The 25,778-nt window shown below is 38.4% G+C and overlaps 2 protein-coding genes across 7 annotated transcripts in view; both read left to right on the forward strand.

Annotated features, from left to right (window-relative positions):
- Positions 1 to 4,451: 4,451 nt before the first annotated feature.
- On the forward strand, positions 4,452 to 9,555 carry neurod1 (neuronal differentiation 1). Its single transcript, XM_028024322.1, has 4 exons — positions 4,452 to 4,583; positions 5,878 to 6,155; positions 7,295 to 7,524; positions 8,471 to 9,555. The coding sequence occupies exons 2-4, from the start codon at positions 5,890 to 5,892 to the stop codon at positions 9,028 to 9,030; spliced, it is 1,056 nt and encodes a 351-aa protein (XP_027880123.1). The 5' UTR covers positions 4,452 to 4,583; positions 5,878 to 5,889; the 3' UTR covers positions 9,031 to 9,555.
- A 2,393-nt stretch (positions 9,556 to 11,948) lies between these two features.
- The window catches only part of cerkl (CERK like autophagy regulator), a 32,824-nt gene continuing 18,994 nt past the window's right edge, over positions 11,949 to 25,778 (forward strand). For all 6 annotated transcript variants that reach the window (XM_028023283.1, XM_028023285.1, XM_028023284.1 and 3 more), the window contains exons 1-3: positions 11,949 to 12,242; positions 18,602 to 18,711; positions 23,359 to 23,589. In XM_028023283.1, coding sequence (XP_027879084.1) covers positions 11,953 to 12,242; positions 18,602 to 18,711; positions 23,359 to 23,589 — 631 coding nt within the window. In that variant the 5' untranslated portion in view covers positions 11,949 to 11,952. The remainder of the gene's footprint in view (positions 12,243 to 18,601; positions 18,712 to 23,358; positions 23,590 to 25,778) is intronic.

Genomic DNA, 25,778 nt, shown 5'->3' on the forward strand with positions numbered 1-25,778 from the left:
GGTGGAGGAGGAGAAGAAGGAGGGAGAGAGGAGGTGTGTCCTCTGGGCGCTGCAGCGGGGAAACACTGACCCCTGCTGGATTACTGCTGCTACTACAACATTAAGGTCTGTAAAGAGTGATTTTAAAAAGACTTTTCACATGGAAAAAAAAAACATTGATTATGTCTTAGTGCAGCTTGATTGCTAAATTTCAATAGTTTTTAATTGAATGCTGGGAAGGTTATATTTATTAACTTTTTTTTTTTTACCTGATATTTTGATTTTTACTAAGTCATTTCACCTTTATATGTAAGTTCCAATTTTTATTTTTGTGTTTGGTGTGTTTTGTGTAAACGCGTGTTTACACAAAACACACGTTTTGTGTAAACGTCTTAAATTTCGCTCGCCAAATTTAAGATGTTTTCTTTAAATAAGTCATGTCTGAACGTTTGTGCTAAGCGCAAATATAAGAATCTATCACCTTTATAGTGGTTTCAAATGAAAGGCTGTCGTTAAAGGCATTCCAGATTTGTGAGTCTAATGCAATGAATCATCCAGAAAAACAGAAAAAGAAAAGATAATTTCACTGTTTGACTACATTGAAGCATAATTTCTATTTTGGTTCATTCTGAAGACCTGAGAAGATACACAACCACAAATAATCTAGTGAGGGAAAAAAACTACGAATAAATAATAGTAGAGGGCCTTTTAGAAGATTCTGAGGAGCTATTAATATATTTTGAACATCAAGAGCAACTAACGACAGTAATAACCCACAATTAAAAGACGGCACAACTCATTGTGTGACAAGAACGTCACATGATTTGTATGCTGGATTGAGATTGGGTTTTTTTCCCCCAGCACATTTATAAAGGGTTTTATTTTTAGCGTTAGTCTGATCTCCCAGACCTCAAATATTAACAGAATAGTACTTTTTGATATATCAATGATGAATTACAAAAACACATTCTTTCAGCCTGACTTTTGTGTCAATTCAAGTACACTTGGGCGCCCCCTGCTGGCATGGGGTGGGTGATCTGAGCTTTCGTAATGCTGAAACCGAAGTGGAGCTGGTTTTATTTAGAATCGCACCAAATAGGTGTAAGAAATATCGTTACTTCCTGAAGCTCTGGTTAAAATCTGAGCAAAACTACCTCTACTCTGCGAAAATATTTAAATGTGCTCACTGCGGTGTACAAATATATTTTTTAAATCCAGAAAAGGACAAGCATTCTGAGTTGTAACCAGTTAAATTGTGTTTTTGCTTATGATAGACTTTTTCTGTAATACTTTTAACTCCTTTTTTATTGTCTGTGCAATGACGAAAATCCAAATCCAAAGGTACACATGCAAACAATTACAACATATAACCGATATAAAAACAAAGTTTCTGAGAGGAAACTAGTACCTGCAGTAGCTCTGGTTTACCGCCAGGTGGAAACCAAACGCTGCTAAACGGCAAATTCTGCTGAACATTGCTGCTACTTCTGTTGATGAACAGTTCTGCAATATACAATTTCAGAAGTTCTAACATTGTTTTCATTGAATTTTACATATACTATAGCTGTTGAGACCACAAGTGTCTTTATTAGAATTAAAAGACACCGTGAAACAGTTTGATAACCCAACACAAACACAACATTAAAGATTTCAGTAAAGCATGCCAGAATGAACTGGTTCTAATGTTTTGAAATTATGTTTATTATGGGGGAATTATACTGAAGAGTTTATTCTGGATTTCTTATTTTGGCATCAGGTGTGACTGGATACTCTACTGTGGGTGTTTTCCTAATGAATAGGGTGATCTGACCTTCTCCTCACACGCACACACACACCACCATTCACCCAGCCAACAGTGTAGAGTAATAATTATTATTTAACACAGAGTGCTGAATGATTTGTTTATTTTAGCTTTATAGAAGCAAAAAAAAACTAAATTTATTTTATTTTTGTTCAATATTTTACAGATAAGGCGATCCATTTAAGCCAAATAAAAATGCTCCTGATTCATTTTTATTACTGATGTCAGCAATCTGCCTGATAGCACGCGAAGTTGTACCTTGACAAATCCAAGCAGACATTGATTTTAAGTTAACCATTAGCTGTCAGCAGGTCCACATTGATGCACAGATACAAAAGTCCTCCAAAGCTGCCTGGCTACCACTCAGCAGCCACTCTGTCATCACTATAACAACCACTGCACTGCAAAGCCGCTTGCTCCAAAGTCCACATCCTTCTTTCTGGAGAGTGAGAGCAGATGCAGCCCGTCTGATTTCCTAAAGGGGAGCAAGATAGTTAATGCTTGGCCTTTGTAGATAAACCCAGTCCTCTGCACCTGCTGTGTCTTTATCGGTTCATGTTTTAAAGTCATTCACTGTAAACAGGCTGCATGATAATGACTAAATAAAACGGATCCTAAAACCCTGTAAGGCTAGCAGTTTCTTTCAAAATAAAACCTAAGAAGTCCTGGGTAGTGTTTTACTTCCCAGAAACCACTGGTTCAAATGTTGTATGCTGCAGAAAAAAACACACAATATTGTGTCAATCAGGACTCAACAGCAAGAACTGGAGACTGAATGGTTTGCTGATATGAGCTCTTTCTATGATGTTTGCTATTGCTTTATTTCGTGTGTCATTGAAGTCAAAGGTCAGAGCTGAGAATGAAATTACAATTAATTTAACATTGTTAAAAACACTGAAAAAAAAAATTCAGGCTTGCTCTGCCTGTGTGATCAAAGCCTTACAGACTAAAGAAAATTTAATTAATTCTGTTGACTACTAAAGGACAAGGCAACTCAACTAAAATAACTTAAAACAAGTAGTAAAATAATATTATTTAAATGTAGGTACTAAGAAAAAATCTGTACATCTATTACAAATTTACATTTACAACCTACTCAGCTGCTGCGGAAAGTTAGAAAAGAAGCAGTTTGAAACTCTCTTCAGCTGTTTAACAGCTTAATTGTTAGGTTAAGCTGCGGCTTGCTTAAAATCTGTTTAGTAATTCACAGATTCATCACATAGAAACCAATTCAATAGAAGATTACTTGAATTAAGTATTTATTCATTTTTAATAATGGTCCTGCTGAGGGTCTACAATAAAAAAAAATTGCGTTTTGTTTTTGCTTTGCAATTGTTTTCTCATACTTTTGGGGTTTACCTATGTTAGAAAAGTCTTGCCACATTGTTGTTCATATTGTCATTAGGGTCTTTCCATATAACTTTGTTTCTTGTTCTAGTTTTCTTTTAAAAGAGAGAATTTCAGCAAAAGCCAGGAAAGACATTTGAGAAACGAACAAACTAACAGGTGCCTCAGTTCACTCAACCACAATAGACTCCTGCTGAAGCTGGTCACTAGCTTGGTCGCAAACTGCTGTGGGATGGCTTCCAATTTCTCAACCAGCTTTTATGGGAAGTTAGCTAATGTGATTCTGTTGGTCACTCTGGCACAAAGGTTCAAAGGTGATCTTTCAAGCATTGCTGCTGAGGTAAAGACCGCACACTGGCAGGCCATCCTATCCACCTCACTTCACAGTTCTGGAGGTAATCTCTGACAAAACCCATTCTGTGGTGGCAAGCCTTGGCATTTTGGAGAATAGCGATTGGTGCCAAAGATGGGAGGATTGCCCCTGGCTCCACATTTTCATTTTGATGTCTCTCTGCATTGAGGGCGACTCCAGTGACAACAGGCCTTGTTTATCCTGTGAGTCAGACGACACCCCCACACCATCACACTGTCTTTGTCGACAGATGTTTGTCTTTGGCAACAAGTTTTTCCAAATGCTCAATTCTGCTGTTCAATCCACGAATGCATTTTCCCTACAAATGTGGCAGAATAGGGATTCCTATGAGATAAGGTTTATTTACACAATGACAACAGTAACAACTCTAGCGATCACTTTCCTGTCTCGTTGGCAGGTTTACATTGGTTTTGATCTTGGATGTGAATAATCAACAATATCTCTTACAACTCGGAAACAAAGAGACGTCTTCTGTTTCTTCTGCAACAGAAGACGTCAGCGTCCAGATGAACAGCAAGATCAATATGTTCATTATCAGTAAGTAATGTTATTATAAACACTTGGGTATTACTTTCCTAATTTTTCTCCCCCATAAGATATCTATCACCTTTATTACTAACGATTACTACTGACTATGATGTCAGTCCTCATCACAAAGTATTCAAGTACTTAAGTTGCCATTGTTAATGACAATGACTTTGTTGATAACAGTGACGATGAGGAGGATGTTGGCATCGTCTTCAGGTATATTTTGGAGTGCGGTGTGTTTGAGTTGACAGATGGTCAAGTTTCATCACAAAGAAAGAGAGAAGCAGAGAGGAAGAGAGAGAGAGACTCGCGTTTTAATGACGTAAGCACCATATGGCGCGTGCCGGGAGGGTGGAACCTCGATATGCTAATTACTCACGGCCCCCCGCACGTGGGCTCGGGTGTGTGTGCGTGTCTGTGATGCTGAGTATAAAACCGGCAGCATCTCGCACGCTCTTCAGAAAGCTCCCATCAGATCACGCACAGTCACGCACGGACACAGACAGAGCGCGCGGGATGCCTGCGAACTGACGAGCACCGTTCATTAAACAACAGGTAGGCTTTTGACGCACTTGTTATTAATATTATTGGCTACGTCCTATGAATGCAGTAGGATATGTGTGAATTCTCATAAGGATAGTTTACACTAAAATTAAAGGAGTCACGGGGGCCTAAATCGTTACATTTAAGTCGTTAAATGGAAACTTTGTCTCACTCAGAGAGAGCTAATTAAAACAAACAATAAAAAAAATCTACAATTACAGCTAATTTCTAAATAGAAAAATTACATTGTGTCCAATTTAATTATTATTTTTTTCCCCTATTTGATAATTATTTATGCTCAACATTTTTTTATGCTTTAAAAAAAATCAAATTAAATATTCCAGTTAGATCATCTTTCTCGTATCCTGCTTTTCTTCTTTACTGTTCTGCTTAAATGACCGAGGTCGAGCGAAATGTTCTCTTGTCCACCTGTATCATATCCGCAACAAATTAACGGGACATGCCAGCAGAAGACAAGGAAAAAAAAAATTTTATTTCAAAAGCACGAAAGAATTATTATTATTATTATTATTATTATTATTATTATTATTATTATTATTATTATTATAGGTGTATTAGCTTCATGTATTTAAATACAAAATTACTCAAAAGACGGTCAATTTTAAATGGATGGATGGATGGATGGATGGATTTTTTATTCATTTATTTACTTATTTATTTACTATTTATCCACTCATTCGTTCATTCGTTTGTTGAGCTGGTTAGTTAAATGCGGACAAACAATTGGTTCTTTCCGAGTTAGGATTGTTCAGTTTTTTTTTGTTTTTGCCTTCTTTTATCTATTTATTTATATGTTTGTTGTTGTTGTTATCTTAAAACGGTTAGAAAGCAATCGGACGCTGTGCAATAAAAATCGCAACGTCGTCCGAACTAAATATTTAAATTAGGTTAGTAGGCCTCAGCTAAATTTGTATTATTTCTATTTTTAAGTAGAGTTGCATTTATCCGCTTTCGGCTGTCGGAACTTTAAGTGCGCGTATGCTGATGCGTGGTCGCTAACCCTAAAGCTGGATTAAAATGTTCTTTCATTCGCTTTTAACCTTATTTTGATGGAAATAAAGTTAAAAACTAGAATTGTGCCTATTGTAAATGAACCGCTTTTTCCAAATCGGAAATAAAAATCTCCGGTGATGCGAAGGAAAAGCGTAATGTGACCTGACAGATTTACAAAAAAACACTGACAAGCGCTTGGAAACACTTTAAATAATAATAATAATAATAATAATAATAATAATAATAATAATAATAATAATAATAAAATGGACTCCAACTTTTTTGTTCGCAGAGTATCAGCATCATGACCAGGTCTGTGAGGGAGGAGCTCACGTCGGTGGAGTCGGACGAGCAGCGGGAGCTCTGCAGCCCTGCAGGCAGAGAGACGGAGAGAGCAGGAGCGGGAGCTGAAGAGGAGGAGGAGGAGGAGGAGGAGGACCGACTCCACCATCCGGAGGAGGACGAGGAGGAAGACGACGAGGAGGATGAGGAGGACGAGGAGGATGGAGAGAACAAACCCAAGAGGCGAGGGCCGAAGAAGAAAAAGATGACCAAGGCTCGTCTTCAGAGGTGCGGTTTGTCCTTCACTCAAATAGTGAAAACTTGTGAATATGGCATAAATAAACGAGTTGAAGAGACACCCTGAATATAGAAATAATATTTGTGACACAAAAACTAAATGTGTTATCAGATGACAGAAATTTAAAATCTAAATAAAGACCCCTCAGAGTAGTACATGAAATCCATGCAACATGTATTTTATACAGATTTCCTTGAACTCTTAGTGTAGAATGTTGTTTTCTGTCATTGGTGCAAACTATGATCATTTCATGTAATGTACAGTAATGCAAAACAAAGGAGAGACTGAGGCTCAAAAGAAATGAAGGTTTGTCTTAATTAATAGTGTAAATTTATAAGGTTTGTTCTTATATTTGGCCCCGTGTCACAAACAGTATGAAATGTGCTGTTTAAAAATTAAATTGTACTTCCATCATTCCCAGCATTATCCTCAGAAAAAGGGCTTAAAAAGGGCATATCAATGTGTCGTAGTAATCCTGTTAAACTTCCTTCTCAAATTGATTTCTTTTATCGTCGTCTCACATGCGCTTTGTGTGAGTCAACCTTTATGACTGCAATCCATACATCTTTTCCTAAAAAATCAACTTGTGAACACATTAAAAAAAACTAGTAGCAAACAGTACGTGCAAACCAACATGTTGATCTTAACACTTATCTAATTAATTTAGAACTTTGCAAAGATGACATTTAAGACACGGATGGTTCTTGCATGAGTGTTGCCCCAATCCTGCCCCAACACTACTCACATAATTCCTGCGACAAAGCCCATTTTGCAAAACACTTTTCATCGCATGGCTTATTTTTATAAAATAATTGTACTTAAAATTTGTTAAAAATAATTATATTAGTCAATAGCATTGTTGTTAAACTATTCCGTCTCAAATACTTTAAATGATGATTGGCTTGTTTAGTATTTTAGATTTTCAACAAATTCTAGTGAAATTAAATGTAGGTTATTCAAATATAAAAAAGGAAAGAAAACAAATCCTTTAAATTTTCTTACATTGTACACAACACATGGCCACGCCTTACTGAACAGACAGTACACAATTTGTTTATCAGCCTACATCTGTTTAAGAACTTTCCAATATATATTTAATAGCTCTTTTTTTTTTTTTTTGTCTGTGCAGGTTTAAGATCCGACGAATGAAGGCCAACGCCCGGGAGAGAAATCGCATGCACGGGTTGAACGACGCTTTGGAGAGTCTCCGAAAAGTCGTCCCCTGTTACTCCAAGACCCAGAAACTATCCAAAATTGAGACCCTGCGCCTCGCCAAGAACTACATCTGGGCTCTCAGTGAGATCCTGCGGTCTGGCAAGGCCCCCGACCTTATGAGTTTCGTCCAGGCGCTTTGCAAAGGTGAGAAGTTTAGCACTGTGATCCTAAGCCATATTACAACATACTTGATGAAATTACAGCGAAAAATTTTGATGAGGTAATGTAAATCCCAAATTGACAATTTAATTTTCACACTTGCAAGCTCTCGTAGATCAGAAGACGCTAAAAGAGTCTGACAATGTCATGTGGCCATTTTTTTGTTTATTATTTACGTTCTACTTAATGTTCAAGTGAGTAATAAGTGACTATATGTTCAAGATTACGAACATCTAACTACTATATTCTCAAAGACAGTTATTTGATGTGTTAAACACTCATAAGTGCTGTTACATTTCATTGCTAGGGACAAAACATGAAGCTCTTCTGACAGAAAAAAATATAAAAATGGGTTTGGGGAAATGAGACAAAAATTATAGGCAATAATTAATGACTAATAGTTAATCTTTTTCTCATGTTTGCCTAGGCTAATACCAAATATATATATATAAATCGTTAACTGCATTTCAATCTACATATTCTGGATTTGGAACCATAGAGGTGACCACATCCAGTGTAGACTACTTAAAAACTATGAAATAACAAATTCTACTTTAGCTGCTAATGATTTTGATATTCTTACAGTGCCTACAAATTGTTTGAATCTTGTCAGTTTGTTTTTCATAAAGATTTTCCAAAATGGTGAGAAAAGGAACAGGTTAAAGAGGAGGAGGCCTCCTTTGTATCAGAGAACTACTTCCTTTCTAACTTCAAAATAAAAGTTTTAAACAAAGATTTATCTGAATCTGAGCGCTCAGCTTAAAATCAGGGACTCAAAATAACAACTCAGACAAACTTCTCCAGACAAAATAATGAGCAACTGGACAGCACTTCATGAGACAGGTTTCACTTTAAAGGGAAATGTCATGAGACCTCGTTTTACTCCAAATCATCCATCGATACTGACCGTAAACCTTCTCTGTGTTCTCAGGTCTTTCTCAGCCGACCACCAACCTGGTGGCAGGCTGCCTTCAGCTGAACCCTCGGACCTTCCTCCCAGAGCAGACACCGGACATGCCCACGCACCTTCCCCCTGCCGGTGCCACCGCATATCCCGGACACTTCTCTTACCAGAGCCCTGGACTGACAGCCGGTTTGCCCAGCCCCCCCTACGGTACCATGGACCCTTCCCATATTTTCCACCAGGTCAAAGGCCAGCCATACGGTTCCTTGGAACCCTTCTTTGATGGAGTCCTGGTGTCCGATGGCCCGGCGTTCGACCCACCTCTCAGTCCGCCCCTGAGCATCAACGGTAACTTTTCGTCTTTCAAGCACGAGCCCGTCGCTGGCTCCGACTTCGACAAGAGCTTTTCCTTCAGCGTGCACTACGGAGGCGGAGGAACTGGTGGCCATCCCTCCATCTATGGCAGCGGGGGGCCCAACCCACGGTGCGGTGAGCTGCAGGTGGAACAACTGATGGGGTTTGACGGACACTCACACCACGAACGGCTGATGAACGCCCAGTTAAACGCCATCTTTCATGACTCCTGAGGATGAAGGACCGTGAGACCGATGAAGAGAGAGAGACCATGCTATGAGAAGACCACTATCTTTTCATCGCTGTCTTGTTTTTCATCTTTCTGTCCTCATCAAGGTCTTTAACTTCTCTTTATGATGGCAATTCAACAATGCCGTAACCTTCTCTGTAGCGCTTCACCTGGCAGGAGACTCTCTTCGAATGTCTTGTCAGTGTCCATATTATCATTTAAAAATAATCAACAATCAATGAGCAATAATCTGGAGAAAACTATGCAATTTTGTTAAAAATCTGAGCAATGCTCAGATGACAATTCCAAATGTTGAAAGAATAAAGATTTTTCTATATTTTTGGGGTCAGTGAGTGAGGCGATGTTGGGCTGTTGTCGGGATGAAGTGTTAATCTTGTTCATGTTGTTTTTAAGTTTTTGCTTTTTATATGGTTTCTGTAGCGTTATGTTATCATTTCATGTGACTCTTGTTCATATTTTATAAGATAGATGTTTATAAAGGCCTTTTATTAAAAGGAATTTCATGTCATTCACCTGTTAAGACTCAATTTGTCTGCAACAACATCACAAAAACACTACGGTTTAGACTATAAAACATATAAAACATAACACATTTTTTGGCTAATCTCATGCCTTGTAAAACTTTTTGTAAGTCCTCTGAAAAGAGTTTGGATGAATTTCATGTTGACAGAAGTGAAAAGACTACAAATTTCCTAGCAGAGAATACCATGTTAACAAAACTATCCCACTATGTGTGTGTGAAGGGCACAGATGTTCGTTCTGCAGGCGAGATTTTAATTTATGAAAATGATCTTGTTTATGCATGAGAGCCCCCCTCCATGCACACACACTAATGTCCTACTGCTTGACAGTGTGTGTAAGTCAACTGGGACAATATGGTGGCCATATCCCACCATTTACTCTCCTTGTTGAAGTGGAACGTTATGAAGCAAAAGACTGCAGAAAAAAAATACTCTTTGTCAAGTGATGAAGAAGTAATTATAGTGCAACTGTTATTTCAAAACCAAACAAAAACAGAACAAAATAAGACAAAATTGCAAGTAAGGAAATTTGTGGGGTTTTTTTTTTGGTTAGGCTGAATATGTAGATAAATATTGGGAGAGTTGAACATATGGTTTGCAGGCAAAAAAACAAAAACAAAAAAAACTTGCAAAGCAGTATAAACCCCATTCAGTCTTTGAGACTGATATCGGATTAACCAGAGGCTACCTTGAGAATCTGAATAGAAAAGATGCAAAGATCTGCCTTCTGTCCTACCTCAACCTCACTGAACATTTTTAGAAGCAGCTTGGACCTCACTGTTGCACCAAATTCAAACATGCAGCACTTTGACTGACTTGCCATAAATGCTGGTTTGAGAAGATGGATGCCATCCTGCACTACTTGTCCAAGCTGGTAACCATCATGAGGAGGATGGTGCCTGTTCTGGTTGTTTTCTATTCTTCCATGTACAAAAGCCCAGGCTGGTGAATGAATAAATTGATAAATTCAATCATACAATCAAATAAAACACACCAAGCAAGAATTAATAGCAGAATAAGTTGTTTGACAAACTTTAAGTAGAAAGAGATTGGTTTTCCAGTGATATAAGAAATAGTGGAAAGAAGCATTGTTACATCAAAGGTTTGCTTAGCTTTTCTTAGTCTCAGGCAAGACAAGGAAGCACAAAAGCTGTAAGAAGCGTCTTAAATGGCATCTATAAAGTACATTTAACCCTTATTTGAGCATCCTAAAAATATCATGCAACAGTAGCAGCAGCATTAGGAGCATTACAGCTGCATTGTGAGCAGTCTTTGTAATTGGGGTTTTGTGTTTCAGTCTGTTGACTGATCATAACAATGATTAATGCAGATTTAAACTCAGCCATCTGCCAACAGCACACATGCTGAGTGAGTGTTTGAGCCGGAGCTCATAATATGGAATTAATACCACAATCCACCCCACATCCCTTCTGATTGGCCGGCAGGTGTCTGTTAAATAACATCACAGGACACACATCAGGACAACAATCCAGGTGTACCAAACTGCAGGATGCCCCAAGAGACATTCTTCACTGGCCTTTTGCAAAATGTAATATACTTTGTCAGTGGATGTAAGTCGACAAAAGCACGGGACATTTGGCTAAGATCATGTATTAATTTATTTTTATTTACACAACTTCCAGTAGGCGTTGTACAGAATTGTATTTTGAAGGTTTTGGATTTTTCTGAAAATGTGTGACCTGGTTAGGAAGAAAATTCCATTTCCCAAAAATATTCCCACTGCTTCACTCAAATTTTCATTATTTTCAAATCACAAATAATATTCACCACAGTATAAATTGTTCCAGTAGCTGCACTATACAAATTGTAATGAGTCTTGGCTATTTAAATATTTTTTTAAGTACGTTTTGGTAGCTAGGTGCAAAGATGCAAACATTTCTCATAGGGTGTTTTATACAGATCATGTGTCATTATTTAGTATCGTTTCATATGGGCTTTGACACCCAATGATTTAAAACACCTTTGGTTAGTTATAAGGATGTTTGGATTATGCATAAATTGGGGTTATTTTAGTTTGATCATAATCTGTCATATTCTATAACTCTAGATTAACCCAAAAAAGGATCAGAAATCCATTCAGTGGAATAGGGATAGTTTACAATTTTCAGAAAAACGATTGTATGAAATATGTCACCGAGATCCCAGCTTTTTTTGTTTCACTTTATCACAGTTAAATATAATATTATTCATATAAGTGTCTGGTTTAGATTTGAAATAGTTTTCATTTAACCAAATAATTTCTGTCTGGTAGAAAATGGGACAGGCGTTTCCCAAAATATTACAAAAACATGCGTGCGCGCCCCTGCGTGTGACCACGCACGCAGCTTCACTCAGCTCACACCAGCGGATCGGCCGCGTGCCCGATGAAGCCGCTACCTGTCTCCATAGCGACGAGACCCCGGAAATACACACCGTTATCAGCTTATGCTTGTTTATCGGACAGAAACAAATTTATATCCGTGGTGTTTTCTTTCTTTTTTGTTTCCTCGAGTGAGCGTGTAAATATGTCGGAGCCTGAGGTTGAAGCGCAACGGGAGCCGAGAGACAGCAGCAAGAAGAAGAAAAAGAAAAAGAAAGAGAAGCGAAAGATAAGTGAGGAGGAGGAGGAAGAGCGGGAACAAGAGGAGCAGGTGGAGAAAGAAGAAGAGAAGAGGTGAGTAGTAAATGAAGTTCCTCCACACCTTTATGTTAGAAAGTTAACATTAAATAAAAGAGGAAAGGGAGGATTTATGCAGATAAGCCTTTTAGAGAATTCTTTCAAAATAAAAGGCCTCTTTCAACGGAAGTGGTTGATGATTTAACTTTTACTTTTTCACGCCATATTATGAACGTTGAAAAGGTATAACAGTTGAGATTTCATATGTAGGATGAGAAGCATATCAACTCCGAGTGCACCCTTGGTTGGAAATTATTCTTTTATTTTTTTCCACGTAGCTTTTTTTTTTTTTTTTTTACTTTCATGGAACAAATAGAATGTAACTAGTAAATTTACTCTGAAATTTCTCATTCATTTTATATGGCTATTTTTCAATCAGAATTTCTTTGTAAAAATTGTGCACATCTAACATTCCATCCATCCATCCATCCATCCATCCATCCGTCCGTCCATCCATCCATCCGTCCGTCCGTCCATCCATCCATCCGTCCATCCATCCGTCCATCCATCCATCTGCTTATGCTTGCAGAGTTGCATATTTGTACATAGTAAATGCATAAATTGCTTAAATTGAGACCATTTTATAAAATGTACTTACTAAACAAAACTGGTTACATTCTGACTAGTTTTAAATATTAGGGGTTAAGGAGTTGAAACACTCAACCTGCTAGCTTGTTGGCCATAGCTTTAGCTCTTTTATGTTTGCTGTATTCAAACTGTAGGCCTTCCTCCAACACACGACATTCTCAATCAGGTCTTTTGGCAGTTCTTAACTTGTACTAAGTTAACTTTTGTTATTAATACATCCTGGTAAAAATATGTTCTTCATTCTTACTCCCCCTGAATTTGTCCTTTAGAATAAGGAATAAGATAAGAGCAAAACTCATGGTCATTAACTAAGTGATTCCTCCAATACCACAAAAATATATTAGTGGAGTTAAAAAACATTTTCACAATGATCATTACATGTTGTGGCTGTGTGCGCCTGTGAGTTACATCACCACTCTGTCACTCAGCACAGTGGGCAATATTGACTCATTGGTTGACTGATGACACTGTGTTCACACTGTACTTCACACACACTTTCAGTATCAGAAAACCCTCTGAGAAATCATTAGGTTGGGGGCTGTTGTTCGTCAATAAAATAACTTGTTACTTTGTACACCTTTTATTCCGCCAAGTACAACACACTAACTGACGACAAGAGCAGAAGAAGAGTACAAACGCAAAAACATATACTGCTCGCATAACAGTGCCCCTAGCGGATGAACATGTATTACAAACAAAAATAAGAGTAACAATCTCCCACTTTTCTTAAAAGAAAAAAATAAAAATAAATTACAAATATTTTTTAAGACTCATGACAAAGCACATCCATTAAGGATTTTGTTAGTACAGTTTCAACATGATGGAACGTGAAACATCTTGTAAATGAATTTATTGAAGAATCCAATGTCCTTCATAAAGAGCCTTAAGGAGTGAGGTTGTGGATGCTCCCTTCTTTGTTAAACAGTCTGCGAGTTGGTCTTTTGTTTGAGACCACAACACTTGAACTTTCTTAGTTTGAATCAGCTCTTTAATTGAACTGATTTCCAGGCGCAACCTTTTCTCTGTAACAAACTTAGTTGACTTAAGTGCATCTACAAGAGAGAAATTATCGGTCACACACATTATAGGTGGAGGACAAGCAGTACTACCAGCACTGAGTTCAGAAAAGAGTGTGGAAAGAAAAATGGCATTATCAATCCCCTCAGACATAGCGAGTGTTTCACCTGCCAGCGTGCTTCTGACAATTCTCTTAATTCTCTTTGACTGCCATGAAATGGGAGAGAACTGCCCATTGTCACCCATCAAAACGATGAAGTGCCCACCTTGAGTACCCCCATCTAAAAGATTTCCAAAGGATGCATCAGTGAATGTAACCATCCTTAAGTTACTGTCTTCCCCAAGGTGTTGGAAATTCAATTCAACTGACTTGGCCTTGAGCTTACACACAACTCTTGTTTGCTTCATTAATGGTCTGTACTGTAGCATGTTTGAGACGAGATGCTAAATTGCTAGCATCAAACATGGCATCAGGCCTGCTCTGTCTCGCCACCCAAAGAAGTTGGCCTATCTTCGATCTGAGCTGCTCTGTCTCCTTTTCAGTGAGAGGTGAAGCTGACTCTGCTGCTCGTGAGGGTGAGAGGTGTATGGACTGCAGGTGCTGAATGTATGTTTCTTGGTGTATTTGTACCTTCTTACCTTTAGTAACAAGATCTACCCCCACATAGGAAAAACTATTGTGTGCTTCACGGCCAACACTGAACTTTGACCTCAGGTGAGGTATGACTGACTCTGAAAACATGTGTGATCCACCCCATATAAAATCATCAACATGACAAGCAAGTACACCAGTTACATTTTTGTGCTCATCCAGCCAATAGAAAACTGCAGGGTCAACCTTAGACACAACGCCTCCTGCTTCAATCATGATGGTTTTTACCCTGTTATACCAATACAGTGAAGCATCAGCTAAACCATACACACATTTTCTCAGTTTCCAAAGCACACCTGTTCTATTAGCCTCTGGGGGAGGTTTGATGAAAATGTCTCTAGACAGTTGCATTCCTTGTAAAAAGGCAGATTTAATGTCCATAGAGTGAAGTTCCCATTGTTTTTGACATATAACTGCCACCAGGAGTCTCAGTGACTCTGAGGCACAGGTTGGAGAGTCCTTTTGTAGGTCAGAAACTTGTAGCTCCTCAAATCCTCTTGCAACAAGTCTTGCTTTTGGTATTATTCCATTTTCAGTCTCTTTCAGAGAGCACACCCAACGAGTGGAGACACACTTTTGTCCTTTGTCCTCAATTTCTTCAAACACTTGGTTCTGTTTCCAGCTTTTTATTTCATTTTCCTTCGCTTCATCAAACGACATGTCCTTACTCACAAAAACATCCTCGTGCGTATCCGTATCCTCAGCATCTGCCTGGACGTGAAGATCCTCCAACTGTGACAGATCTGCTGATTTACTGTTGCCAGCCACTCCTGCAGGCTCAAGCAGCTCCAAGTTAAACCAGTTCTTGTATTTTCCAGTTGCTTTGCCAGCACGGCCCAACACTTTGGCTTTTCATGAGACACCCTCTGCATTTCTGAATGTCACAATTTGACCTGTCTTTATGATGGTGTTCCCAGTGTGCTGTCTCATGGCCTCTGTATTTTTAGGAGCAGGATAATTCTCAGGACTTACTGCAATAGTGTCTCCTCCTCCATTCTCTTCAATGATGTCCACTGTATGTTGTCCTTGAATGTTCTCCTCATTGCAGGTAATCTGAGGTGCTTCATTCTCGTGAGTAACTTTTCTCAATCTGAGTTGATGCACTCTGACACAGGTGCCGCCGTGTCTAACAAAAACGACTGCACCATCTTGACCAATCACCACTCCTGGTCCTTTCCATTCTGGACAATCCACTCTTTTGTAAAAGACTTTGTCTCCAGTTTCATATCGCTCGTCTATGGGCCGCAGCTGTTTCTTTAATGCTCTGCGTATCCTTTCTGAACATTCTGCTTCTGTAAAAGCTTTTCTTGCAGCATGCAGGGCTGAAATGTGCTTGGCAACCCATTCACTCTTGGTGGTGCCCTCTAGAGCTGGAACTTTGTCTATTAATACAGAGGGCAGGTTGGGATTCTGCCCAAACACCAGCTGATGTGGGCTGTATCCATGGACACTTTGCATAGAGTTCTTTGCCATCAGTGCCCAGTCCATGGCAGTGCTCCAGTCACATCCAGTACTTGCTTTGACTTTCAGTAGGATCTCCGTCAGAGTTTGATTATGGCGCTCTAACAGTCCATTGCTCCACGGACTGTAGGCAGGTGTTGTCTTAACTTCAATATTAAAGTTCTCGGCCATGTCTCTCACTTCCTCGTTATTAAACTCACCACCATTATCACTGAACAACTTTTGTGGTGGGCCATGCACACTGATCCAATCATGGATAAAACGTTTGACTATTTCAGAAGACCTCTTGGTGGTTAAGACACTACCAGCACTGAAACGGGTGAACTGGTCAATAATGTGTAGGTACCAAACCCCAGGTTCAAGTTCGTCATGAATATTTCTGCATCTGTTGGTGATTCTTTGGTGTATAGAGTTAGATTACACTCTTCCACGTCTTTTGCATCCTCAGCAATTTTAACACTATCAGCTTTGTGCGGACAGTTTTTAACCCAGTGGAAAGTACTTTGACACACTGCACATTTTGACCGTCGTCCGTACTTATCCAGCGGGTTTGTACCGGGCTGCGTAGTTTCCTGACGGGGACTTTGCCGCCAGTACTTGCCTTTCTGCCGCCGTTGCTCCGTTGCAAACACGGACTCTTGGCTAATGGCTTCTGCTGCCGCACCTCTTTTCTCGCCAAATATTCTCTTCAAAGCGGACTTCATAGAAGCAAATGTTACATCTGAGCAAGCCGTTAAAGCCAACTGTCTGTCTGTTATATCCAAACACGCGGTGTCCAAAAGCTTAAAAGCCAAAACTGCGTCAGGTAGCTCCATGTTGTATTTTTTCATACGCGAGTAACGCTGCTCAAAATCAATAATATAGTCCGCCATCGACATGTTAGCTTCTTTTATGACTCGGTCAAAATCCGAGTACGCCTCATAGATCCTGTCCTTTTCCTCTTTTAGGAACAAGTCATCTAGTTTAGCGAACAAAGTGGTCATTCCAGTGTCTTTATTTAGATCGTCTACCGGAATTTCCATCGCCGTGTCCCGCGCTCTTCCAGACAGTGCCAGGGCAACAGCAAGCGCTTGCTTTTTCTTCTCCAAATCTGTAACTCTCGTCCAAATGTTGACTTCATTCTTCCAGCTTTCGTAAGGCTTTCGTTCTTCAAACGTTGGCGGAACTCTGTAGTTACTAACCATCCTCTGCTACCAATGTTCGTCAATAAAATAACTTGTTACTTTGTACACCTTTTATTCCGCCAAGTACAACACACTAACTGACGACAAGAGCAGAAGAAGAGTACAAACGCAAAAACATATACTGCTCGCATAACAGTGCCCCTAGCGGATGAACATGTATTACAAACAAAAATAAGAGTAACACTGTTTGCACTGTTCTGTTACTGAACAGCTTGATAAGTGCACAATGATGAAATAGCTACTAGCTGGTGGTACAAACTAAGATTCCCACTGTTTTATTTATGCTTGCCTCAGGCTGCCCTACAAAAACATTGGCAAACCTCTGATATTTCTTCAGACACCATTGTTCTTTAACAAAAATGTGTCCAGAAAAACCTTTTCTTAAATATGTTGTGATTCTAACTAGGTTAGACATACTTCTGACATTGTAGCTTGAAAAATGGGAGTACAGTATACAGTGTTGCTGCAATCACTGAGCCGCTAGAAAAGATGCTCCTGTGGTCAGCGGCAGCATAAAGATGCTTTTGAGGATCTTTTATGGTTCATTAGCTCTTCTCTCCCAAATGCCATCCTATGTAGTCAGTAAGGGCCTTAATTTGGGTTGATGATCTACCTTTGTCTTCCTGAACAACTCATTGTGTCCTCTGGCAGAGTCAGGTGTTTTTTATTCGGTCCACTATGTGACTTTTTGTTCTCAATCCACTCAGGATGTTTTAGAAAATTTAAAATGACTGTACTGCGAACAACCTTGGCATTGATGGAGTGCTGCAAGACGTCTTGTTTGTATAGCTCAACAATCCCTCCTACTTTAATGACAGGAAGCCTTTTTGCTTTTCTCATCGGGGGTTTTGACTAGAAGATGATTACTGGCCACTGAACAAAAAAGATTTAATGTCTTTCTAAAATAGTTTATTTATCCCAAAGGTAAATTAAATGTTGTTGTAACTCATATCACCCAACTGTTTTCAAAAGAGTCATTGTAGATGGTGATACCGTGATCTCCAATAGCAGTCAGTCTTGCAACCTATCCGAAGAAGCCTCTGACTGACGACACTGCTTCTGTAAGACAGCCTCTGTTTTCCCAGAACTCTGACTTCTCCTGTCATATAAAAAGAAAACTTGATAAACAGAAAGCTAGTTCTGTTTATCAAGAGCTAGCTTGGACAACTCACTTCTCTGTCGTTGAAGTTGGTTTCTCTAAGGCACTCATCTCCAGTAAGGTCACAATTCTGAGATTAAAGTCATTATTGTTTTTTTATTTCTTCAGTGACCCTACTTGTCTTCCATACATGGCAGTGAGAAGGCAACGTGAAAACCTCTTTCACCTGTTTCTCCTTTGTTAATTTGATTGGTTTAAGGATTAATCTATTAGTAACTTTAGTGATGGACATATGTAAATAACATCGGATTGGTTGAAATAAGCTCAAACTCTGTGTGTGTTTTTGATCTGTCAGTGAGAGTGTGTTGATGCGAGGGATCTTCAAAGTGGGGAAAAAGAGCCATGATGTCCTGCTCACACCAACCAGGCTGACATGGACGCCCATCATACCAGAGAGTCCCACAGGTCAGATACAATGGGAATAACTCTTATGCTGTTCAAAATGCAACACCAGCTACATTTTCTAAGAATGTAGCTGGTGTTGGTCTGTCTGTTTGACACAACCTGAAACTTATAGATATTTGTATACATGGATTACATCTTCACGTCATTCTTCTTACTTAAACTGTTTGTGTTCATTGTAAACATAATACATAACACAGAAAGCCCTTTGGTCTAAGAAGGCATTGCTTATGTGTAAATGCTTCTGTGTGATGAATTTGTAGTACTCACCATGGGATTAATGACAAGTCTGCTGCTTTAAGAATATTACCACACATGAAGTGATTAGTGACCAGAAATTGTTATGATGATAGGAAAGTTGTTTGAAACAATAGTCAACGAAGTTCTTTAGGCACTTTGCCCCGCACTTTGTCTCACAAAGGAATATATTATCAAAGTTTTGTGCATGTCAATAATATATTTTACAAGTCAAATTAATTCTGATTTCTCCCAATACCAATACTTGATGAGTATTTGAAGATATTTTCTGTAAATATTGAACTGAAAGGGTTACAAACTTATAAGCGCCCACAGCTTCCAGTTTCCTCACATTTCTGTAATGTTTTTGTACCATTTTGCTCATATTTAGTGCTTTCCTGTTGTGTGGTAGATTTTTACTTGGAACTCATTCAGACCGAACTGGTTAGTGAAGCAGGATGAAGGTGTAAATTCAATGTGCTTGTGTGTCTGAAGCCAATCTGTTTTGTTGTATTTCATCCAAACTAATGTCATTAAGCCAGCACTGCATACGCGCATGTGTGTGTGTGTGTGTGCGTGTGTGTGCATGTGTGTGCATGTGTGTTGGCAGCACTAGAGAGCAGTTGGTTCGGCCCGTGGGGGGTTATTAGAGTCTCTCAGTGTGAGGAGATTAACGCACACATACACATAGACAGTCTGTCAGCACGCTGTGTGTGTGTGTGTGTTTCTGTGTGTTGATGAGATATTTCTATATAAATGGATCATCTGCTCTTGTTTATTTCTAAACATAAATTCATCTAATCTACTTCTGTTAGGAAACTGAAACCGTAGCTGTCGGATAGAGAAATTAGTTTTGCATTATTGCAGGTGGATAAGAGAGTTTTAAGCCATGGATAGTTGAGTTGTTTTAACATTAAAATCTGACTTTTATGGTTAATTTCCAGTCCCCTGCAGTAACCTTGCTATTATCCGCTGAAGTCAGCTTCAGGTCAGTTCACCAAACAAATGGAGAGATGGTTATGAATTGCTGTACTATGGCAGATGCCTTCTTTTTGTTACCAAAATCTCTGCAATGAAATGATCAAACCTGCAGAAGGCTCCAAAGGAAAAATAGTTACTTTAAGAACTTCATTTTCACTGCTCCTCATTTTAACTCTTCCTCACTCAGTTGCAGCTGAGCAACAACAAACATTGTTATTGTCAACTCTTACGTAGGATATATTTTGATTGGGAAAATATTGGACTTTTACATTTCCAATGGACTGATAACTAGCAAAAAATTGGTGATAATGATGATGAAAAATCAGAACAGAGGAATTTAGTTTTATATTGATTCTTCCTTTCCAGCACTCTGTATCAGTCCTTCTTTTGACCCTGAAGGAGATGATGCTTCAGGGTCATCTTAATTACTGGCTTCATAAGAGATAAAAAAAATCTCTGAGTTGGTATTCAAGAAAAGTTTTAGTTTCCCCAACAGCACTTACGATTTAGATCACATTTTAAAAGAAACCCACTGTTATACTGGATTAATTGCAGTGAATTTAATTTTATTTTGATCTTATATGAGCAAAATAACCTCAGGACAGCTACATGTATAGCTATACAACTTTGCAATTTGTTTAGCAGAGTTTCTCTTCCTTTAATCGGTTATTATGAGAACAGATTGCATTAGATTTTATTGTTTTAGTGAAAAATCTTTTTTGTGTTTTCTAAAATCTGGCCATATTCTAACTTTTCTTTGTGGAGTGCATTGAGACTTGGAATGAAAAACCTAATTATATTTCAAGTTTTTATTGGGTGCATTTTTACGACTATGAAATGTATAGAATCCAAATCATTGTTTGGATTTAAATAGATGTTAGGTTACTGCATTTCCTATTATCACCGAAACATTACTAACAGGTAACAACTTACAAAGGGGGTTTCAAATTCAACTGCCTATAGTAGATGGTATTTTGTAACCAACATTATAATAACAGCACAAGTTATTGGATAACATGGTACAGACATAAGGTGTAGTCCAAAGGAAATGTATGATTATCCTCTGAACACATATGTTTGTGCGTGTATGCTTGTGGGTTGGGGTGTATGCGCGTGATCACACTATGATCCAAAACTCCCTACAGTTACCACATGGCCCGGTCACCATGAGACTGGACTGCCACTGTGTAGTGCTTGTGGGGGTGTGCGTGCGTGGGGGTGTGTTGGCACAATGGGTTGTGAGGTCATGATGGGAACTTTCCTCCATCTGGAACAAACCAGTGCCTGTGTGTTTGCAGCCTCTCTATAGGCTCCGTCAGCACAGATCAGAGTCATATTTTCTTTGCAAAGATAAAGACACAAAGTCTTTCCTGCTAATTAGATTAGGTAGTCTGAATGGGCCATTTATATATATTATACTTTTATTAAGTTTTAAAATTTTGGTGACTTAATGGACTGATTTTAGTTTACCACATTCATTCACCTCTTGATTTCTGCCATCGGGTGTTTCCATCAAATACAGTTTGACAAATTGGTCCAGGTTCATCGAATGAGGTATGCAGAGAAACCCAGAGAAAAGGTTGAGCGAATAAAACCTAAAGGTGCTCTTACTTGTTGCAATTTTTGGTATCTCTACCCCTCTATTTTAAGTCCTACGAGCAGTTTTGTGTTTGCTTGCAGAAAATACAACAACAATAACAGATCATCTGAACACATGAACCATGACCTCAACATATGGAGGCTTGGTTCTCGGGGGAAACAACGGTGGATGATTTGGGGTATTTGGTGTTTGATAACCGCAGGAGGGTTGTTCCCACAGAGGAGGTTAATCACCAATAACCATTTAGAACTGTTTCCTGATGAATTGGTCCACATTCAGATCTTTGTCTTTTTTATGCTGTTGCATGCTCTGTTGTTTCTAATGAACTGGTGTTTTAGTTAACATCATCCGGTTATGATTACTGGCAGAGCTGCAGTCTAGTATTTTTTTTTTATTATTTGCATCGACTCCGAAAAGTAAATAAATATTGCTTAGCTTAAGAATTGCTCTCTTCTAAAACTCTAAAAGAAATTGTATGTGTCACAGTATGAATAGTTTTGACAAGTGAACATAAAGTAGGTCACTCTTTAATCTGGCTATAATTCTAAATCAGATCATGTTGGTATAAATCGACACATTTTGATATTTTAGATAATTAAAGTGGATTATTATTTCTCATTAGTAGACGGAACTGTTTTGTCCATCTGCTGTGAAAGGTGTCAGCACTCCTAATACAAATATTTTCATGTTGAATTCATAAAAAGAAAAAACTAATTTTTTTTAACACATTGAATGATCTGCCCCCTTTTGTGCTTACTATTTTTAATTAATATTTCCCAGGGGTGTAACGGTAAACATGCAAAATATTCTGTAGTGCAGCTTCAAAAAGTGACACCAAAACAGAAGAGAGAGGACTCTTATCAAGGCTGTTCATGCAGCTACAGGAGAGAAAAAAAGTTGGCCAAATTTAACTGAATTACCCACCTGTAACATCACAGAGATAAATGTAGACATCAGTGGTACTGAAAGATAACCTGTAGAAGTCCAAATCCAGCTACCCGCAGCATTAGCCAGTCAATTCAGATGCTTAGACTGGTCTGCAGACAGATGTGACAAAACACTGGTACTGTCCTGCCAAGTCCAAACCGTTGTGCTTTCATGATGCCTTCAAATACATTTCGTACGCTGGCCTGTCCGAATATCAAAACAACACCAAGTGGTTTAAACCTTTTTTATTCTGAAATGTCTGAACAGTCTTTTTTAAAAGTATCCTAAAACAACATTTTCAGTTTTATTCTTGTATAATTCATCGCGCAGTCCGTCGTCAGCTACATCAGCTTAAAGTAATCTAACCAAATAAAAAGTATGTATTGTGTGTGTTATGAATAAAATGTGAGAGTTATGTAACGCAGCGTGCGACATTAACTGTGCTGACAGCATCCTGAGAGAATTAGATGGTTTATCTGACGTGGACCAATCAGATTTCAGATTCCCATCCTGATTAAGCTGGATGATTGGAGGATGTGACTGTGCATTAGGCCAATCAATAGATTAGTGAATGTAATATAAACATAATTAGCTGCAGTTTGACCCTTCTTGTTTAACCTGAATCCTTCAGGTGAAGGTTAAACTAAAGAGTATGAAAATATTTCCATTAATCTCTTGCAGTGTATTTGTAATTACTAGCCTTTTACAGTTTTGTTGTTTTTTTTACCATTTACTTTATGGTGCAGAATAAACTGCTTGACCATTTAAATAAATGGGTATTAAATGTTTCATTAATGTCAAAGATGATATAAATTTTATCCGGATCTGATGGAGATGTTATAGATTTTGTCTTAGTTAGTGTTTTGAGCTCACATGTTGTACCCTGTCCACATCTCTCGCTGCAGGGGAAGAGAGTGTGGTGCAGGCAGGTGTGGTGCTGCTGCAGGACGTTTTCGCCGTGAAGGTGAAGAGGAGGCGAATGGCGGGCCAGCAGTCGGGGGGAGCCGTGCTCGGCCTCGCTCTCTTCCACAGCAGGAGGAGAGGACAGAGGCTGGAGGAGGACACACTGCACCTCCACAATGCCTCCGCAGAACACACACACTCCTGGTATAACACTCTGAAAGAACTGCTCACAGGTAAATGTTTTGGTCATTTTTATAAATAAAACCGAACTGTGTGCATAGAAACGTGGTATCACTCTGATAGACTTGCTGACAGCCCAAGCTAAGAGTCGGCTTGCTTCTGTTACATAAGATGGAGCAATGGAAACATGACTCAGTTCATCTGTGATTGCCACATTGTAAGATGATTATGCAAATACTGCTGAGTCATGCAGCTGGGAATAAGACAATTATATTAGACAGTGATGTATCAATAAATAGACTTTGTTTACGCTTATCTAGCCTTTATGTAAACTTTAAAAGATGCAGAAAACAAATGATTCAGTTCCTTTCTTAAATAGGAAAATAAAAATTTTATTGCCTTAAATGCAATAACATAGCATCCCTTTAGTGTTTGATTATTTGTAGATAAATTGACTAATGGTTGCATTAACCAATTATTAATTGGATAGTAAAAGTTTCTTAACAAGAGATTTTGTTTTTTACAGAATTTAAAAACAAACTAAAACTATTATAGGTAGAACATATTTACCTTAAATATATTTATTATAAATGCAAAATTAAAATTTTTTGTACAGTTTTGGCTTCAATTACTACTCCGATTGCGTTGTTCTTACAGAAAATTATATGTATTTTTGCATCCGTACACACCAGTTAACAATTAATCTATCATTAAGTTAGGTGACAATTATTTCAGTAATTGATTAATTATGATTAACCGTTTCACCCCCATTTGCAACTGTATCTGCACTAAGATCAATAATAAAATACAGTAGATAACCAACTACTGAGCACAATTTCAGTTTTTGGCCATATTAGCTGTGTTTCTTGTTGCAATCGTTTCCATTGAGACTGTTCACATTCATCTTAGTGAGGTGAGTCAGAGTTACATCAGACAGGAGAGCTAATCTCATAATCCAGAAGAACAAAGACGCACAGATTACAAATACACATTCAGCAGTAGTAACGATCATGCTGTCAGCGCTTGTTGTCTTCTGTTGTCTGCAGAAGAGATTAGCTAAAAAACTGGTCTACTTGAAAGGTTGCAGTACATGAGGTAAAAACATTTTTATTAGTGACTGAATGTCTAGCACTGAACGTCGCCTCTCCCCTTCAACTTGTATCAATGTCTCAGTTAGTTCATGATGAACTGATAGGTAAAAAACATAGACGGTGCTTGTAATTAATAGCAATCTTGTAAATAATAATTGGCTAGGCTTTTAACTTGTTCAAACCTTTTCTCAGAATGAAAATTAGATCTGATTTGATTTCATCTTCCTCTAGTATTTTAGTCTCATTTTCATTCTTTGTTGAACATCAGTACCATTTTTGCCATAATTATTATTATTTTAATTGTCTTACTGTTAAATTTCAGACCATAGATGAAATATTAACACTACAGCTTTGGTCACTGAAATCAACACTACTTTGGTCAGATGAAACAAAACAAAACTACATGCAGAAAGATAACACTGCACATCTCTCCTCTGTAAAACATAGTTTTGGCAGCATCATGATGTGGGGATACTGTTCTTCGGCAGATCAAGAAATCTTGTATCTAGATGAGCAAAGCTGGTAGAAACCCTAGCTTAACGCTAGAAGCAGATAGATTTGAACTTTAACCTTTTCTCTGCTCCTTACTTTTTATTTGAAGTTGTTTCAGTTGAGTAATTAAGCTCCGTACCTCATGGGTGTTAAAAACTGTGGCATAAAGCTTTGGTGTGCACTTTTAATGTAATGTTTCTAAACAGCAGACCTTAGTAACAGAGAGGAGTTCTCTGCTTTGTTTACGCAGAGGAATGTAAAAATTACACTTTAGATTTGCACCAAAACTTTCTGCATGTGCTCTAATTTAAAAGTCTGCATTAGTTTTGGTGTGAGTGTCGACTGAAAAGACTGTACAAAAAATTTTCCATTACACACCTACTTAAGAGTGTACCAGCTAATCTATTAGTAAATCAGGCAGCTTCCTCAGCAGCAGCCATCTGCTTGTCAGGAGCTTTTTCAGTGAAGTCCTGGATGCTACTGCGCTCTGAGTTTCCCATGCGCTGATTTCCCAGGTGCACTGTAGTGGGCAGTGCCTGGCTGACTGTTAACTCACAATAGAAATGTTGAAGTGCTGTGTGTATGGATTTAAGTCGCATGAACATGCTTTACATTTCAGCATTTTTCTGCTTCTGCATCTATGCTGAACCCAACAGAGA

Source organism: Xiphophorus couchianus, chromosome 7 (assembly GCF_001444195.1).
Source record: "Xiphophorus couchianus chromosome 7, X_couchianus-1.0, whole genome shotgun sequence".
Lineage (NCBI taxonomy): Eukaryota > Metazoa > Chordata > Actinopteri > Cyprinodontiformes > Poeciliidae > Xiphophorus > Xiphophorus couchianus.

Bases quoted from the DNA above. Each gene is read 5' to 3' on its own strand.
- neurod1 (XM_028024322.1), top strand. From the start codon at position 5,890: ATGACCAGGTCTGTGAGGGAGGAGCTCACGTCGGTGGAGTCGGACGAG. The intron at 6,156-7,294 runs GTGCGGTTTGTC...TTGTCTGTGCAG, and splicing joins ACCAAGGCTCGTCTTCAGAG to GTTTAAGATCCGACGAATGA. The intron at 7,525-8,470 runs GTGAGAAGTTTA...CTGTGTTCTCAG, and splicing joins CGTCCAGGCGCTTTGCAAAG to GTCTTTCTCAGCCGACCACC.